Source organism: Drosophila subobscura, chromosome A (genome assembly GCF_008121235.1).
Source record: "Drosophila subobscura isolate 14011-0131.10 chromosome A, UCBerk_Dsub_1.0, whole genome shotgun sequence".
Lineage (NCBI taxonomy): Eukaryota > Metazoa > Arthropoda > Insecta > Diptera > Drosophilidae > Drosophila > Drosophila subobscura.
This window is the reverse complement of record NC_048530.1, coordinates 4,329,820-4,349,033: the sequence shown is the minus strand read 5'-3', so window position 1 is coordinate 4,349,033 and position 19,214 is coordinate 4,329,820. Positions and strand designations below refer to the sequence as shown.

General features: G+C 46.0%; 2 protein-coding genes across 2 annotated transcripts; both read left to right on the top strand.

Annotated features, from left to right (window-relative positions):
- Positions 1-445: 445 nt before the first annotated feature.
- LOC117903833 (sodium-dependent neutral amino acid transporter B(0)AT3) lies at positions 446-6,058 on the top strand. Its single transcript, XM_034816284.1, has 7 exons — positions 446-761; positions 1,230-1,764; positions 1,852-2,153; positions 2,239-3,196; positions 3,258-3,461; positions 3,530-3,951; positions 4,029-6,058. The coding sequence occupies exons 2-7, from the start codon at positions 1,675-1,677 to the stop codon at positions 4,225-4,227; spliced, it is 2,175 nt and encodes a 724-aa protein (XP_034672175.1). The 5' UTR covers positions 446-761; positions 1,230-1,674; the 3' UTR covers positions 4,228-6,058.
- Positions 6,059-9,459: 3,401 nt separating this feature from the next.
- On the top strand, positions 9,460-19,105 carry LOC117898818 (glutaredoxin domain-containing cysteine-rich protein CG12206). The gene is made up of 6 exons (XM_034808484.1): positions 9,460-9,675; positions 10,651-11,462; positions 11,502-12,542; positions 18,421-18,654; positions 18,711-18,776; positions 18,862-19,105. Exons 2-6 carry the CDS (start codon positions 10,836-10,838, stop codon positions 19,033-19,035), a joined length of 2,142 nt encoding a protein of 713 aa, XP_034664375.1. The 5' UTR covers positions 9,460-9,675; positions 10,651-10,835; the 3' UTR covers positions 19,036-19,105.
- The last annotated feature ends 109 nt before the right edge of the window (positions 19,106-19,214 follow it).

Here is a 19,214-nt window from a genome sequence, read left to right as displayed (position 1 = left end):
AACGAGGCGAGAGAGGAGAGAAGTGCTCACTCTCTCTGCTGACCTAATCCTCTCTTTGCTGAAAAATCCTCTCTTTGGCATGTGACCGCAAGGTATGGCATGTAGGTAAAAAAGGACGAACTTTTCGAAGCTCCAACCTTTTTCGCACCTGTGGAAAGGATCCCTAATAGTGCATGCGAGCGCCTGGCAAGAGAGAATTTCCCTGACCCTTCCCTATACACTACTTTTCCCTATACACTACATTAAATTATGAAACAATTATTATGTTTTTTCACATTGCCTTCAAATGATTTATCAGCACACTCCATTGTCGTTGCCCTCACACTTACAGCGAGAGCCCTTTCACTCGCACTTTTTACTCGCAAGTTCTGCCTATTTTTGCCGACGAGACCTCCTTATGTTGTTGCTTCATGGTCTTGCGTTGGCTGTTCAACAGTTTCCTGTTCCTGGCCGTCACATCACGTTACGACACGACACGCGCAGCGTTACGTTGCGTTGCACTGGCCTCACGTTGGAGATTGACTCAGGAACAAATACAAGTGACGGACGGCGCTTAAATAACAAGTTTTCCGCTGGTTCCCGCCACCTGTCAAAAAGGCGATAGCCACTGCGTGCCGTGTGTTCCTCTCCTGTCGCGTCCGTCGTTGAATTCCGGGGCCAAGTCCTGGTTTGTCGTCCGTTGGCCCAGTGTTGGTTATATAAGCCAGGCGAAATCGCTGGCAGTCCCCAAAAAACTTCCTGCAGCGCAGAAAAAAGTAAAAGTAAAGTCTGTCGCAAAAAATTCATTAGAAGTTCCATGTGTATCTAAAGGATATCTACCTATCCGTAATTTAATCAGTAGCCACAAGGATATCTTCATGACAGCACTCCCACGCATCCCACGCAACACGCAGCACCTGTCCCACCCTCGCACACCCCGCAACACAGCCCGGAAAAGTCAAACTAACCTAATTGGTGTACAAATGTACATTAAAGTGCATTAGTTGTATGTACAATGTCGTTTGTGGAGTGTCAGGCGGGGGGTGTTGGGTGGTGGAGTCGAAAGCGACTAGTGAGTGGTTGATTGATTTATTATGGTGCCCAGTCACGCATCGCACATAGATGTCAGAGATGTATGCGATTGCGTGAGCGTGCCTGCGAGTGGATATCCTTTTGTTTCCATTGCATGCTTTTCGCTTGATTTCATTGATTGATTGCAAGAAAACTAATTGTTTACTTTGATTGAATAGGAATAGCAGTAGGATGGCGCCTATTCAAGCACCGTTATCAACCGTACTTAAGCACTAACAAAGAAAATAACACCCACAAACACGCACAGGCACGGCACAGGCAAACCACCACCACAGCAAACAGCGAACAGCAACAGCAACAGCATCAATATCCCACCCAGTGTGGGGTGAAGCATGAACCGTTTTTCTATGCAACGAGAATGACGATGAATGAATAACTAACGGTGTAGTTACGTGAACAGTCCACAGGGGGCGCTAGACGCATCATCACGAAGACAATTCGAAGCAAATTAAAAAAGAAAGCGCACATTTAGGCAGCACCCAACCACACTCTTGCACTAGCACAGTATCCCCAAGCCACACATAAACATATTCCGCACCCAACACACAACACCCAACGCAAAGATTTACCAACAATAACCGTTTCAAAATCACCGTTCGAATCATGGCCAACACAGCACAGCTATTGCGCCGTCAGAGCTCCAGGGACATTGTGCTAAAAAGCCAGAAGAGCATCGATCAGCTAGAGTTGCGGGCAAGTGACACCTGGTGCTGGACATTGAGCAAATCAACATCCAACATTAATATTGTTATCTGCTTCCATCCATCGTTTCCTGTTTAGGAGCTCCGTGGGCGTCTGGTGTCCAAGGAGCATGGCGTCGGCCACCATCATCACACATCGCTGCACCACCACCAGCCCATGTATGGTGCCACCAACCAGGGCTTCATGTCGGACGCCTTCGACGAGTCTTCCGAGCTGGAGCAGGAGCCGACATTCGGCTCTGAGGCCAGCACCAGCAAGGCCAAGGCCGAGCTGGTGGCCGGCGCTTTGGAGCAGCAGCAGGATATCGTTGAGGGGGAGAAGGAGGGCGAGGAGCGCGAGAGTTGGGACAGCAAAATCATGTTCCTGCTGGCTACCATTGGGTGAGTGAAATTTTCTCCTGGCATATCCCCTCCATAGTGGTTCAGTTTGCACGTTTCTGCTTATTGCATATCCGATTATGAACAGATATGCGGTGGGTCTTGGCAACGTGTGGCGCTTCCCCTACCTGGCGCAGAAGAACGGAGGCGGAGCCTTCTTGGTGCCCTACTTCATCATGTTGTGCATCCAGGGAATACCGATCTTCTACCTGGAGCTGGCCATAGGACAGCGATTGCGCAAGGGGGCGATCGGCGTGTGGAGCCAAGTTTCGCCATACCTGGGCGGTATCGGCATCTCCTCAGCGGTGGTCAGCTACATAGTGGCCCTCTACTACAACACGATAATAGCCTGGTGCCTGATCTATCTACTACACAGCTTCGAGTCGCCTCTTCCGTGGGCCGACTGCCCAACCCGACTGTATTCGAACTACACCTACGACCATGAGCCGGAGTGCGTGGCATCTTCGCCGACGCAATTCTACTGGTATCGCACCACGCTGCAGTGCTCAGAGAGCGTGGATATGCCGGAGAACTTCAACTACCACATGGCGATTGCGCTGATGGTGTCATGGTTCCTGGTCTACATCTGCATGGTCCAAGGGATAACTTCCTCCGGCAAGATCGTCTACATGACAGCGATCTTTCCCTACGTCGTGCTCATCATCTTCTTCTTTCGCGGAATTACACTCAAAGGCGCCTCGGATGGGGTGGCTCATCTGTTTACGCCGCGCTGGGAGACGCTGCTCGATCCCGTCGTCTGGCTGGAGGCCGGCACCCAGATCTTCTTCTCCCTGGGCCTTGCCTTTGGCGGCCTCATCGCGTTCAGTTCATACAATCCGGCCAACAACAATTGTTATCGGGACGCCCTGCTCGTCTCGCTCACCAACTGTGGCACCTCAATGTTCGCTGGCGTTGTCGTATTTTCGGTGATTGGCTTCAAGGCCACGGCCACGTTCGACCGCTGCACGGAGGAGAGGAACGGCCTGATGGCCATGAATCGCACCCAGAATCTGCCCGTCTGCGATCTGCAGCGAGAGCTGGCCAATGTGAGTTGATGCCTGCCTCACTGTTGCAACCAACTTTAAATTGTTTTTGTGTTCTTTGCAGAGTGCCTCCGGCACTGGCCTGGCATTCATAATCTTCACGGAGGCGATCAATCAATTTCCAGGCGCGCAGCTCTGGGCCGTGCTCTTCTTCCTGATGCTCTTCACGCTGGGCATCGACTCGCAGTTTGGGACGCTCGAGGGTGTAGTCACCTCGCTGGTGGACATGAAGCTCTTTCCCAACCTACCCAAGGAGTACATTGTGGGGGTAAGACCACAATTTTAAGGATCATTATTCGATGTACCATGAGTACTCATTCGGTTGTCTTCCGTCAGGGTCTGTGCGCCACTTGCTGCCTGATCTCCATGTGCTTTGCCAACGGAGCTGGCAGCTACATATTCCAGCTAATGGACAGTTTCGCCGGCAATTTCCCTCTGCTGGTCATCGCCCTATTTGAGTGTCTGTCGATCAGCTATATCTATGGAGTGCGACGGTTCTCGGATGACATCGAGATGATGACCGGCTCGAGGCCGAGCTTCTATTGGATGTTCTGCTGGAAGTATTTGTCACCCTGCGCCATGGTCACCATTTTGCTGGCCTCCTTCTATCAGCTCCTCACCGAGGGCAGCAGCTACCCAGCCTGGATTGCGGCCAAGGGCTCCACCGATTCCATGGAGTGGCCGCATTGGTGCATAGTTGTAGCATTCTTCCTCATCCTCTCGTCGATCTTATGGATACCCATTGTGGCGGTGCTGCGGTGAGTGTTTGCCTTCGAGCACAAATCATGTTTTCATCATAAATTGAATTTGTATTACACTGCTGCTACATCAACAGACTGTGCGGCATTAAGGTGGTAGAGGATTCCGATCCGGCCTGGTTCCCCGAAGCCGAGCTCAGAGAAGTCCACGGCATCGTACCACACGAACCGACAGAGCTGGAGCGCAGCATATTCTGCTTCAACATGGACGGCACGGAGGGCATGTGCTGCCCCAAATACGGACTGCCCGAGAAGTCCCTCGAGGAGGAGGAGTAAGCTTATAAGCTAGCCCATAAATGCACCCATCAAAAGCCATCAAAGGAGTCATCAGAGAGGGGGCACCAACCAAGAAGACAATAAGAAAGCAAATAAGAACATGCTTCAAAAATTAGCCATTGAAATGTAATGTAAATATGGACAATAACTGAGCCTCTCACCGATGATAAAATGCGTCGATATCTACACTCCTATATGGTCCCAAAGACTGTTCAACCGTTCAAAAAAACCACAGCGGCAATACACAAAAAATGTATGTGTTTACATACAAATGTATAAATACTCGTAACAACTCGTAAAAGGTGGCCAAGACGGTGAAAACTCGGCGCGGATGCGCGGTTTCATTGAAGTAGAGAAGAAACGAAATCTATAGAAATATTTCCGCATAACTTCGTTAGCATGAAAATGTATAAAAGGCAAACGTATGCGGGGCATAGGCAAAATCATAACTACATATGTATGTATATGATTATAATTATTATTTTCGTTTTCCATATCATTCGATTGGTCTCTGCACCGACTGGATAAAAAGGGGCAGCGATGTTTATGTATTCCGCTTTTTAGCACGAGTATGGCCAACCTTTATGGGACATATCCGATTCGGTACCGGTGCATGCCATATTTGATTGAAGAACGAAGAGAAACTGAATGCAAAGTGAAATTGAGTGTCTGCTGATTACTTGCTGACTATATCGGATATACACACAGATGAATATATAATATGATAAATTTACAAATACGATTATGTACTTATGTAACTGTGCTACACATTCTAGTATAGGTCTATTTGTGTGGACAATATTTGCTTTGACTCGATTAATGTTAAGCCGGACAGACTATGAGTTAACCATATCATGCGAGCATAGAGCACCACCTATAAGATATGTATACACACGCACACACACACACACACACACACTATATACACACTATACTCGTATATATGTATGTACCTACTACCTACCACAGTTCATTCTCCGTTGTGATCGGCTCTGCTTTCTGTGTTTGTTGTTATTAATGTTAATGTAATAATGTTGATGTTATAAGGCAAAGTCATATCAGATCCTAAACTACAATTTAAAGTCTCAATGTTATAAAAGAGTTACGGCAAAAACAAAATACTTATTATCACACATATTGGATAGTCATATTTGTTCTGTTTTGCTAAAACCGAAAGTTATATCAGAATAATTACTTGTTGATTACCGATCATTGGCATCATGTCACTCCGCCTCAGGCACTACTAACTGCATAAATATATATATTTACATACACACACACATACATACATCGATATGAATACGCATATAAACAAATCGCAATCGCAACCGTTCAACTAGCCGAGAAACGTAGGTGGAAATGAGGCTTTATATAAGTACATGCAAATACATACACATATACATATGTATACATAACTGAAGATGAAAGCCTCTGCATGGCATTGAGAAGTATTCATATACCCACACGAAGTATACATCCATAGATACAAATTAATGTGAGTTCAAATGAAATTAGCTCTTGATTTCACTGTATTATATATATTTATTATACACTCATTTATGGTATACATGTATATTTATAAATATAAATCGGTGTGTGCATACCTATACGCACATCTACTAAGTGTTATTGATGTTTGACAATAATGAAACCCATACGAAACGAGTTTTAAACACCAACAATATACAATTAAAACGAAACAAAATTAGATACAAGCATACGAGTACGTGTAAATGTATACACACAACGTTCTACGTCTCCGAAAGAACTCAACCCAAAGAAATACGAGTACAGAAAATCCAGCCCACAGCTCGCGATAATGCCAATATCTAACATGAATATATGTATGCTAAATACAAAATATATACATATATAAAAATTAAAAATTGTGAAGCAATAAAAGAATCTGATTGTGTGTGTGCGCAGCTCGATGATCTTTCGATTCGTTTATTATTATTTTACTCGTCTAAAATACAGAGTTAATATCCCATATGATCTCACTCGAACCGATGTCTTGTGTGTTTGATATCAAATTATTGATTTTTATTGTTCAGTGACCACATGAAATAATGATAATGATACCCGCTAATAATAATGGCACTTTAAATAGTTTATTTATGTTTATTTCGCAACTAATATCCGAAAACATTAATATCATATAAATGACAATAAATATTATAAAGGCGAAACCGAACAAAAAGTCGAATAAAGATAAAGTTATATCTACATATATCAAACTGAGACAAAAAAGAATCGTTTACATAATTGAAATTCTGGCACATTCTTTTTCTTATCCATTATCTAGTTCAAATCAAATGATCTATCGAGAAGTAAATGAAACTAAACCAAACTAGAACGAGAAAAAATGCCCAAAATCAGATTGGTAATACACAATTTTTGGTCCATTTCTATGTGAAAAATAATTTCATATTTGAGAAAACTTTGAGAACTTCCTGAAAGCTTAGCGATGCTTGACAATCTTCTTGCAACTCTCTTCTGTGTGTGCAGGGGCGTCTTTAACAGTTATCTGCATTAGTGCAAGCCTCCGCAAGACCGCTAGACCTCTCCACAACCCTTGCGGCTGCAGCAGAGCGCAACCATCGGAAACAAACCGACCAAGTGCCGACCGTTGGTCAAGTGGCCCGAGAGTAGCAAAGCGGCCGTGCAGCGGTGGTGCAGCAGCAGCAGCAGCAGCAGCAGCAGCAGCAGGCGTCAGTGATAAAGCATAGCCGTCGTCATCGTTGGACGTCTCGCTGCATAAAATTAGCGGTAAATTACAAGCTGCAATACCTGTAGCATGATGTTGCTATTACTTTCTGCATACACCGAGCTTTACATTCCGTTGATTGCACACACAAATTTGAAGTGCATTTTCTTTGTTTTTCCGTTTTCATACTCTTGCAGCGGGAGGGCATTAAGATCTTGCCAGTACCCAAAGAGTATGCAATCGACATCGATGGCAGCACAAGACTCGACTGCATATTTACTATGGTTTCTTTTTGGGCTTCATAGTTGCCACTCTCGTGGCCTCTGTTCGTCTTGATGTCTTTTTAGACTGGATTATTTTGCGTGGCCTGTCGCTCTGCCTCGGCTGGGATTTTTTGTTGTCAGGGTTTTTGTCCTGTAATTTGTCTTAAAATTCAATTAAAAACAAATGGAAGGGTATTAAGAGCTTAGCTTGCATGTACATATGTACATATGTATAATTAAAACCAGAAATCCATCAACAATTGCTCATTGAGCGAAGCCGCATTAAGGAAAGTTTTTTTTTTTTTGGATAAGCGGAAATTTAAGCAACGTATCTGGCTTATTGGGTGGCGACACCAGTTCGACGAAAATATTTGGCATAGTTTTTTCCGCTGCCCAGATTGCGAGGCAGAGGAAGCGAGACGCGGCATAAAATGGAGCCATGACAAACATGCCAAATGCAGCCCCGACGACGCCAATATCGACAACTACATAGCCAACCTTAGGCGGACAGCGGACAACGTACAGCGGACAGCGGACAGAGGCTGGGGCTGCAACAGCATTCAAAAACGAAAACAAACAAATCAGTAGAAAGAAGAAATAAAGCTCGGCTCTTGGGGGGTCGAAGCTTTTGATACTCTTTCAGATCAGATGTGGCAAAAGCCTCATAAAGTTTAGTTCGATTTTGATAGTTGTTGGTTAAGTGATGTACATATGTACATACGTATGTAAAATATGTAGATCCATCCATGCATTTTTCTGCATTTTTCATTATTCGTAATAACTTCTTCGAGGGTAAACAAAACACAGGTTAAGATTGAGAGGTGGTATGTACATACATATTTATGTATGCCCATGTACATTTGTATGTATATGTATATGACGCAGGTGAAATAAATGAAATATCTGAGACGAATGCCACAAACAACAGCAGCAGCAGCAGCAGCAGCAGCAACACATTCATCGACGTTTATGTGGCCGACAGTGGCATGCACAGTGGGACACGCACTGGGAGTGGAGTCGATTGCAGGTGCGGAACGCTTAGCGAGCTTCAGATAAATGATAAATGATTGCAGATGACCTGATTTTTCCTCACATACAATATTCGAGAGACTGGTTCGTGCGAGTGAGCGTTTAACAGGGACACATAGAAAATATGATATCCAAGCATAAGTAGAGGAATCATTTTTGAAATTTAAGCAACCATTTGCTGCCACTGAATCTACTGATAAGATTACGAAAAGTAGGAAAGTGATCAAAGAAAATGAGTCCCTGATTCGTGTTACCAATTTGAATGGGAGGGAGCTGGTTCGGCGGCACTGTTTAGCCAAAGCCACGAACCGAACACCTTTCCCGTCACCGGCCGCGTTGTAACTGAGCATTGCCGAAACCAGTTTGGGCCATGCCAAATTCCACATTCCTGGCCACCTGCACCGTTCTGGCCCACTGTGCTGCCGCAAACAATTAACTTTTGGCAACAAACGAGTACTACGTCAGTGAAGACAGCAACGGCAACGGCAGCAGCAGCAGCAGCAAGTGAAGCCGGTGAAAGAGATGGAAACGGCAACGGCGACTGCGACTGCGACGCTGCGCTTGCGCACGTAAACAAATTCTCAGCTCCGCATATTTTTCGTTTAAGTAATTTGAATGCCCTGCCAAAGAGTATATGTGTCTGCGCATAAAGGAAATTACTTTTGAGGTTTCCTGCAACTTGCTTGCTGTCTTTTCAGAGAATCAATCCCAGAGAAACTTGGCCCTCCAATTGGTACATTTTCTGCCGCCAAAGGGCATCCGAATTTCGTGAAGCAAACAATTTATTTTGATGCATTTTCAAAGCTGCTGTTGCGGTGCTGCTTCGACTTTGCTGCTGCTGCGGCTTTTTTTTTGTTTTCTTGAAAGCAAAAATTAAAAAGCAACAACAGAAACAAGCAGCGGCACGTAGGAGACGGCAACGGAGAAGGCGAAGGCGAAGGAGAAGAAGAAGCAGAAGAAGAAGAAGCAGAAGCCAAAGCAGAAAAGAAACAACAATCGCTGGCAAAACACGCCAACCCAGCGCGACTTTGTTGCTGCGGTTTTCAGTTGCCAGCGCGATTTTGAATGAGTTGTACGCGGCGCGAGTTTCGAGTGTGGTGTCCATCGAGTCGAGAGAGTCTGTCTCCCACAATCACGATAGATCCGATCCCCAAATCCAATCCAAGCCAAACCAAACCAAACCAATCCGAGATTTTCGTTCGCTCGTGCGTGTGTGCGTGTGTGCGTGTGTGCGTGCGTGTGTTGTTAAAAGCCCCCACGACATCCGACATCCCATGCCATACCTCTGGGAGTACTTTAAAGTTTGTGGCTTAATTATTTTTTGTTTTTCAAGTGTGTGTACCGGCCACTAATGAAATTTGTGTGCAACAAGCGGCGAATGCAGGCCAACAGCAACAGCAACAACAGAAGCAGAAGCAGTTGAAAGAACATCCCAAAATCCCTCTATAGGTAAGACGCCTGGACAAAACGCCCGCTTCAAATATTTCCAAACTGGCACTCGAACCGCAGCAGCAGCAGCAACAGCAGCAACCATAAAAATAGCTGGGCCAACGCCAGGTTCAAGTGTAACCAGTTTCCAGATTCCACAAAAATAGCGCCCCAGGCACTGCGCGCCCAATATTTCAAGTTCCCTCCCTCTGCTCCGGCTGCTCCGGCTGCTCCGTCTGCTGCTGGGGCTATTAAAATGTAAATCTTGTTCTTAACAGCTCTGTCTGAAAATGCCCTGCAACCCCCCCAGGAGTTGCTAAACTAATTGACCCGCCCTGCCACAGCTTCTTGACCCACTCAGAAGCGATGCTTTCATTTGTCTCATAATCAAAAGATAACTAAACAAATCCTAAACCCCCTTAATGCTAGTTTTGTGTAAGGGTTTCCTGGGTATTTAGGGACTCCTGTTCATTCTTTCGAGCTGTAACACACATTGCCAGCTGCATGCTCTGCCTGAGATCACCGAAAGGCAGTAACCGATGCTGATGCTGATGCTGGGTCTTAGAGTATCTCTCAGCACGGATAAATTATTGGGGGACGGGACTCGTTTCCAACATTCTTCTGCTCGTTCTGACTGCTTTTTGCGGTTTGTCTGTGCTTGGCGTATATCATTATTATGCTTATTGTTTTGTTTTTTTTGTGTCTTTCTGGTTTTCCCCTTGCTGTAGTGGTTGTAGTGGTTGTAGTTGTTGCTGTGAGGCTGGTGGGGCAAAGCTTTTAACATTTATTATGTATATTCTTCGTCTGTCGGAGCGGGTCGGTGCCCAAGCACATCTTCGGCTTAAATGTCAAGCTCGTGTTGGCTTGATGCTGTGTGTGTGTGTGTGTGTGTGTGTGTGTGTGTGTGTTGCCAGCATCTTCCATCTGTGTCTATCCCAATCAGTTCTCCTCCCACTCTCACGCAATTCTTTTTTCTTTGCTTATTTTTACTTGCAGCATTTGCAATATACATGCGTCCGTCTAACTGCAAAGCACTTTGCAACGGTCAGCAGCAGCAAGTGGAAGTGGAAGTGGAAGAGGAACATTCGAAGCACCTGCAACCTGCATACACTTGAAGCAAAGAAACAGTGGATGTTATTGCACCAAAAAGCATACCTCGGACTATTTAATGTTATAGAACGATGGCGTCGGCCACAATCACAACGACGACGGTGACGGCAACAGGTAGCAGCACTATGCTCGAGCTGGATCAACAGCGGCAAAGGCCGTTGCGCGGTATTTCCATAGTCATTGAATCTGCTCAGCCACCAACACCAGCAACGGCAGCAGCAACTACCACAAGTGCAACCGCAATGAGCAACGACAGCAGCAAAATAGCTGAAATGTCGCTCAAGTCTCAGGCTGGCATGTTGTTGGCATTTGGCGACAGCAATAGGACCAACAACAACAAAAACAACAACACCAATGCTGACCATGTAACCAAAGATAATTTGGAAACAAGTTGCAACACAGAAGCGGCAACAGTAAGAGCAACAGCAACAGCAACAACAACAGTAACCAAAGTGTATCCACAATTGCTTGTGCGGATTGGACAATCGGAGGACTACGGAGAAATTTCCACAGCCACAGCCACTGCCCCAGCTTTGGCCACAACCATTATCAGCTGTAATAGCAGCGTGCTGCCATCCGAGATCATAGATCCAGCTGCAGCTGCATCTCCACTCGCGGCTGGAGAAATTAAAGAGAGCGCTCTCCCCAACGACATTGTAGTCGTTGCTAGTCAGCCATCAGCCACAGTTGCAGCCACAGCCACAGCCACAACATCAACAGCGGCAACAGCAACAGACACAGCAACAGCTCTAGCACCATCTCTTGATGCTGCACCGAGTGCAGTGACCGAAACAGTTGGCCAGTGCTCGCCCCAGCACACGGTCAAGATACAGATAGCCAACGGGCAGAGCCAGCGTAGGCTGGGAAAGCAGATCAGTGTGGTGAAGCTGAACGACAGCGAGATGATCCTTCAGCAGCATCAGCCACAGGAAGAGGAGGAACATCAGCAGCAGCAGCAGCAGCAGCAGCAGCAGCAAACACAGATTTCAGCGAATCTAACACAGAAATCGCTTCAAGCGCTGCCCAGCTATCAGCTGTGCTATTTGGTATCCAGCGGACAGTACTCGCCCAGCGATACCCTCGACAGTGGAACGGGCAGCGACCTGGAGAGCGTCAAATCGCCGGGCAGTGAGATTATCAATGTGCCCCAGCTGGAGCTGCACCTGAAGACAACGCGGGTGCGAGTGAATGAGTCGCCACAGAGCGTGTCCGCCGTGTCCGTGGGCACACATCAGCGGGCATACAGCCTGACGGACAGTGAGGAGTGCGACGAGAGCAGCAGCTCCTCCCTGAGCTGCGACTCGCTGCACTCTGGGGAGGCATTGCCCTCCGGCCTGCTGCCCACCTCACTGCTGAGAGACATACGCGGTCGGGAACGGGAACGGGAGCGGGAACGGGAAGCATCACCATCAGCGGACTCACTGGCGATACCGACAGCCACAAAAATTGACGGCCGACCGCTGCAGTATGAGTCCGATCAGTTCTACACATTCCACGTCAACGAGCTGGATAATTTCCGCAGCTTCGGGCGCGAGCCATCAGCAGACACCACATCCACCTTCTCCTCCTCATCGTCGCAGGAGTACGAGTCGAATGGTTTCCCAGAAGATGGAGAGGATGCCGGCTTCGCTGGCTACAGGGATGTGAGAGGCTCGTCGCAGTCCTCCTCCTCCTCCTCCTCCACCATACGCTCCGCCAAGGGAACGGTCCGCGGTGTCAAGAATCGTGTGCGCAATGGAGTAGCCACATTCTTGCAACTTCAGCAGCCCAGTGTCAAGGTGAGTGCAACACTCATCAATGGAAAAGCGGCAGACAGTCGCAGTGGTTAAAGCAAGTAGCCAAAAACAATCGAGTGAATTTCAATTTGAAGGAGTGATTCATGCCCAATAACACCCACATGTTAAATTCATTGAGAAAGTTTTCAGTTTTCGGTTTTTCGGTTTTGTTATGGATTTCTTTTCAGTTTTGTTTGTGTTTGTTTTAACAGTCGCCTTTGGCTGGCGTGCCTTGGGTCGCTGACTCGAGCACCCACACACACATACTCGTGTGTGGCTCGTTGAGATGTGGATGCACTCATGGATGCACTCACATTATGCAATGCAAGTGCCAGTATGTTTGTTTGCTTGTTTGTTTGTTTGTTGGCTGCTTTGTTTGTCTATTTCTTGAAACAGATATTTATGCATGAATGTTTGTTCATGTGAAAGTAAGTCCAGACTTTTCTGTGACTCACATACTGACTCACACACACACACCCCCATTTCGCCACAACTAATACATAAGTCGCTTTGATCATAAATATTTTGTTTTCATTATTAATTTTCGAGAAAGAAATTTCTTTCTTGATTGCTGGCCAAAGAGACAATTAGCACCTGACACCTGTCCGTCTGTCCGTCTGTCTGTCCGTCCGTCCGTCTGTCTATTTAAAGAAGAGGTTTGTGGTGTAAAAGTATTGTCATTGTTGTTGTTGTTGGTGTCTTAATTCACCGTTAAGTGGCTTAATATGTCACATACGCCCCGAATTAAGAAAACGAAAGCCAGTAAGCCCGCTTAGGGCTCTCATCTGTAAATGGGCATCGGCTCCGGGCTTCGGGTCTCCGAATGGAAACATACTTATTCAACAGCCAACACCAATTGTATGTAGAAAGTTGGCGGAAGTACCGCCAGACCGCCAGATAGTTGCATGAATGGATGGATGGATGGATGGATAGGTAGGTAGATGATGGGGCAGATAAGGTAGATAAATGTGAACTTAAATGGTCCGCTACTTGGGCAACTTCAAGCGACTAATTGCAACTGTCTTTTGCTGTCACTCGCACTCGTTGTAGTTTACTTTTGATTTCTATTTTGATTTCGCTTTGGCTTTCTTCTCGCTGGTGGAAAGTTCTTAATGGCTCTTTGGCTTGCTCTTGAACACTGACCCATTTCGGGGACCGCAACAAAAGCATCTCGAATTGCAGTGATATTGAGCCAGCATTGGCAACGCTTCGCTCCCAAGCCTCCAATCCATGGTAACCAAATACAAATACAAATACAAATGCACACAATGTGTCCAGTCATCGTCTATCCAGTGAGCTGTTATTATTGCTGAGTCTCTGCTTTCATGACTTGCGCCTGTCTGCGCATATCGTTACAAATGTTTTCTGTGTGTGTTTTATTTAGCGAAATCAATTTACAAGACATGGGGGGGTATCAAATTATGAATACCAACAGCCTCGATACCCAACGATAACTGATTTGAATCAGATGTAATTTCGACAGGGCTTTGAAGGATCAAACAGCAAAACTGTGCCAGATGATTGCCATCGATGGAGCTTCCATTTCCCATGGTCCGATCATGGCAGACCTTTCTGTAACATTTTGAAGGGTATTTGGCGTGTAAGAGTCGTTGTCATCGCGCCATTACATTTAGATAAACTTTCATTTGTGTTGCTTGCTTTGCCTCTTCTGGCATCTAAAACCAGATTTAAAGTCAAATTAGCTAAATGATATTTTAATGACTCCACTCCACTCCACTCCACTCCACTCGACTTGAGTCGATGCCAAAAGTTGACTTTCGGCTAAGACTCGTCTCCGGCGACTGCGAAGGAACTGACTTTGGCAGTGGCCCATAAAATATGATTCGATCTGTGATTATTGTTGTTGTTGCTATTTTCGGTGTTGCATAATTAACGCATTAGTCGCTCTTTATCATTATAATTTGTGTTTCTTGAAACGTTATGCAAGTTTTGCTGGTCCGACTTAATCTGCAAAATAATTTCGTTTCTTTTTGTGTGTTGTTTTTTTCAAATAATTATACATTGATTTTAATTTCAAGGTTAAAGTTGCTAATTTGACTGAGAAAAGCAGCATCGGAACCACCGCACACACAAAACTGATTGGCTCGAATATATTTTGATGAGTCGCACAAAGAGCTGACATTCAATTTTGAAGAGCAGAGGAAAAAGAAGGGCCCAATGATGACAACAGTTTTGATTGAATTTTCGCATGAATCATTAATGAATTGACCACCGCTGATGGACAGCTGCCAGTTGGTCCCATTTGGGGCAAGTTTCGGCTGCTTACGAGGAGCTTTCAAGGCCACAAAAGTCTGCTGGGCATGGTGAACCCTCCCGGCCAAATTCAAATCTCTGGCCATCTTTCTCTTAGCCCATCTCTTTATTGGCTGGGGTTAAACAGTTTGCCGTGATTACCCCCAATTAAATAAACAAACCCCAGAGCATAAGAAGTAATTTCAGCTCATAAATGACAGGCACAAACGCACACAAAAGAAAGAGCTGAGAGCTGAGGCCAAAGTCACTTAAAATAAAATACACAGAAAACACAGCGACAGCCACAAATGACCAAAAATAAGTCCCAAAATGGGGGGAAACGCAATTTTCGGAAGACAATGCTGGCAAGCAAATGCAACAAATTCAAATTCCAAATTCCAGATTCCAAATACCAAATGAAAGTGAAAATGAAAATGAAATTGTACGTGACCGCGCTGCAGATTTATGGCATTTTTGTTGTTTGAGAAATCTTGCCTCCAGCCGGGCCGGGCATTGTTTTGTGAGCGAAGTTCGAGGAGTACTCGTGGCAGCCGGCAACAGCTGACTACAATAAATAAAAATAAATGTCTGAGCCAAGCAATTAGGCAACAAAAAGAGACATTGAGGGGCGTTAGCTGCATTTTAATTTCAATTTGCATTCAGGGCCCAAAAGAAAGCCGAGAGAGCGGAGACGGTGCCGAAATGGGCCTATTAAAATATCCAATTATTGCCAAATTGCAGCTCGTTCAGGGCAAAGAAAAGCAGAAAAACGCCGAAAAATCGAACACTGAAAACTGATCAAATGAGTTAAAGCCAAAAAAAAACTGAAACCGAAAACAAAAACAAAAACAAAGAAATCAAAAATCAAAAATCCAAAAATGAGCCAAGCCAAACGAAACGAAACGAAAGTGAAATGTTTCCACTTCACTCACGTACTCGTGTAAATTTATGCAAAAAGAAAAGGCAGGGAGCACGGGAGCACGGGAGGGGCCGCAGCAGCTTGTTGGGCGAGGGAGGCTGGCGGCCATAGCTGGGTGTGAGAATCGACTTAAAGTCTGTTTCCAATGCTGCCGAGTTGTACCATTTGTATGGATATTTTATTTGAAATCCTTCCTTACATATAAGAGAAACTACACTTCGTTGTACATTATGTACTGTGCCAGAGGAAGACAACGAATCGAATTCGTTCCCATGCACAGAAATCGGAATCGAGAAACGAACTTTCTGTCGCCGTTGCCGTCGCCGTCGCCGCATGTCCCCGTCTGAAACAAAAGCTTACATAACCCGTGTGACGTATTAATTGAAGTTTTCTGCCTTTGGTTTTTGGATGTGCCAGCAAACAGCTTTCGTTGAATCCAGTCGCATCCCTGCGATCGGATCAAAGCTAACGATTGGCCCAGAAACCCCCTCAGCGCGCTTAGTCTCCCTTCCCTTTTTGGGTATCTCGAGTGACCCGCTTTCTCTTTCCTCTGCTCGGGATCTTTCAAGAAACGTTAAATGTGAAATGTGTTCATCTGTTGTGTTGTCTGCGATCCCTGCTCGGGTTTTGTTTGGAGCACTTGCTGAGGTTCTGCCAAAAGTTGATTATTACCAAGTTAGCCATGGGCCGGTGACCGGTTGGCCTGCAGTGCGCAAGTTCAAAGCAGCCAACGGCTTGCCTTTACATTACATTATTCATTACATTTGATGGCTTTGAACTTTGGTGGACACATGTGGCCAATGCTGTTGATGTAGTGGCCGCTTGATGGCAATTATTAATGTGCCAGTTTACAAGTTTTACATTTTCCTCACCGCCCGCCTGCTGCCCGCACTCTCTGGTTTGCTGGTTTGCTGGTTTTATGTTTGCTTATTATATTCCATATATTAAGTAACTGCCACCTGAGGCGATGGCGATCTGGCCACCTGCCTTGCCGATGGCTCCAACTTGGTCTCTGCCTCGGACTCTGCTCCCTGGGCTGCCTTGGTTTTATGCAAGTGCATCAGGCCGTATGCGAGGCTGTGGATACCCTGCCGAAGGTTATGCATGTCCTTCAAGTTCATTTTCTAACATACTTTTCGCTGCAGACATAATTACTTGCTCACTCAGTCCTCAGTCTAGAGTTTGTTTTGTTTATAATTTCCGTTGCGCAACTGACAGTCATTTAGCCCCATAAATCTGTGGACAAGCGAAAGCTGTGCAATCGATTTTGTAAACCATTAAATCAGTGCAAATTGTACAACGCATTCAGAAAACTTGCTCCCTGGCCAAGGTTCAGTGGCTGTTGGCCAGCGTGGAGGGGAGGGTAGATCGTAGATCGTAGATCGTAGATCGTGAATCGTCTTTGGCTTATTGAGTATCGTGTTTCAGGTGTCGGAGCCAGGCGGTCTAGTTGAACAGGCTGCCAACTTGGCCAGCTAACGGAAGGGAGGGCTTCCCCACCTTCCCCACCTTCCCCACCAGCATGTTCCATGTAAGCAGGGGCGCAAAACAAGTTCAGCTACAAATGTTGTACATATTTTGAACTGCGCAAATTGTTCGATTGAATGTGATTTTTATACCCGGTACTCGAAGAGTAAATAGGGTATATTGTATTTGTGCACATAACGGTTGTATGTAACGCACAGAAGGAAACGTTTCCGACCCCATAAAGTATATATATTCTTGATCAGCATCAATAGCCGAGTCTATGTCTGTCTGTCTGTCTGTCCGTCTGTCCGTCTGTCCGTCTGTCCGTCTGTCCGTCTGTCCGTCCGTCTTGTTGAGCGCCTGGATCTCAGACACCATTAAAGCTAGAGCCACCAAATTTTGCATCCATACTTCTGTATGCTCACACTGTTACAAGTGTATTTCAAAATGAGCCACGCCCCTTCCGCCGCCGCAAAGGGGCGAAAACCTCCCAAATCTACAATTTTGAAGATAGCAGAAAACTAAAAACGCCATTCCGTAGGGAATGACCATATCTATCAGATCACCAAATTGGGATACGATTGGATCATTATTATAGCCACAATGAAGAAATTAATTTGCAGTAGCCAAACCCACCCCGTCCCGCAGCATTCACACTCTGCTTCGCGCTGTTTATGGCCTGGCCCCTGACACGTCACTGCCTCTGCCTCTGCCGCTGCCTCTGCCGCTGACTCTGCCGCGACTCTGCAGTGTGTGTTTCTAGGGGAGGGTGGCGAGCTAAAGGAGCGTGTTGGCGTGAGTAGTGTTGTTGATGTAGATGACAGATGAAGAAAAAATGTAAAATTTGACAAATAACCGCTAAAGTGCAGATGTAGTACTGAGTGCCGGGTATAAAAGTTGTGACGCGTAAGAAGCGTCTCACACGTCCCTTCTCGTTGTTTGAGCATTGCTGCTGCCTGTCTGTCTGTCCCTTGGGCTTCATGAATGCTTAGCCTCTGTGTTGGCTGTGGGGCATGAAAGAACTCTCTGTTCGTGGCCACAAGTGGTTGAACCGATGCCGCACTCGTTAATCAGTTTGGCAAAGCCTTGCCAGGGAGTCTTACTTGGTGTCAATTAACAAGTATTTCGCGTTGAGTTTACGTTGCTTATCAGTATCAAGCATGAGCTAGAGGAATCTTTGGGCGTTATGCGCACCAAAATGCTACGATCTTTGGTGTAAAGTCTGGAAATACTTTCTTGCAGAACTTCATGGAGAAAGATGTGGGCAAGGTGGTTCTGTACACAACCAGCATGGGCATCATACGGGACACGTATGCCAAGTGCGCCAATGTCAAGCAGATTCTGCGCACGCTGCTGATCAAGTTCGAGGAGCGCGATGTCTTCATGAGCGTCGAGTATCAGCAGGAGATGAAGGAGCGGATGCACAACAGGACCATCCGAGTGCCCCAGCTCTTCGTCGAGGGCCAGCACGTTGGGGTGAGTGAGCAACTGAATCTGTGTGCGAATATTTAAAGCAATAATTGGCATTGCAGGATGCCGACACCGTGGAGCGCTTGAACGAATGTGGGGAGCTGCGACAACTGCTACGGCCCTACAAGGTGAGCAAATCTGCAATCCTTCGCCCATGAGCCTTACTTTGTTTGTCGTTTACTAGATCAACAAATTGTTGTGTATTTTTTGCAGTCCATCGCAACGGCGTACACGTGCCAGACGTGCGGAGGATATCGCCTGCTGCCCTGCCCCTCGTGCAGTGGTTCCAAGAAGTCGGTGCATCGGAATCACTTCACCGCCGAGTTTGTGGCTTTGAAGTGCATGAACTGCGATGAGGTGGGCCTGGTCAAGTGCCCCAACTGCTGAGCTGAGCTGAGCTGAGCTGCCTGTCAGTCAATATCGAAATAATTTACTTGTATTTATACAAACGTTACCCTTCCCTTTCCTCCCTTCCCCATGCCAACCTTCCATCTGTAGCGTAATGAAGTGTGTGGTTTTTTTTTGTTTTTTTTTGTATCTATATCGAAATGATTTATTTGCCGCTT

Bases quoted from the DNA above. Each gene is read 5' to 3' on its own strand.
- LOC117903833 (XM_034816284.1), top strand. From the start codon at position 1,675: ATGGCCAACACAGCACAGCTATTGCGCCGTCAGAGCTCCAGGGACATT. The intron at 3,197-3,257 runs GTGAGTTGATGC...TGTTCTTTGCAG, and splicing joins TGCAGCGAGAGCTGGCCAAT to AGTGCCTCCGGCACTGGCCT. The intron at 3,952-4,028 runs GTGAGTGTTTGC...CTACATCAACAG, and splicing joins CCCATTGTGGCGGTGCTGCG to ACTGTGCGGCATTAAGGTGG.
- LOC117898818 (XM_034808484.1), top strand. From the start codon at position 10,836: ATGGCGTCGGCCACAATCACAACGACGACGGTGACGGCAACAGGTAGC. The intron at 11,463-11,501 runs GCCACAGCCACA...ACAGCAACAGAC, and splicing joins CAGCCACAGTTGCAGCCACA to ACAGCAACAGCTCTAGCACC. The intron at 18,777-18,861 runs GTGAGCAAATCT...TATTTTTTGCAG, and splicing joins AACTGCTACGGCCCTACAAG to TCCATCGCAACGGCGTACAC.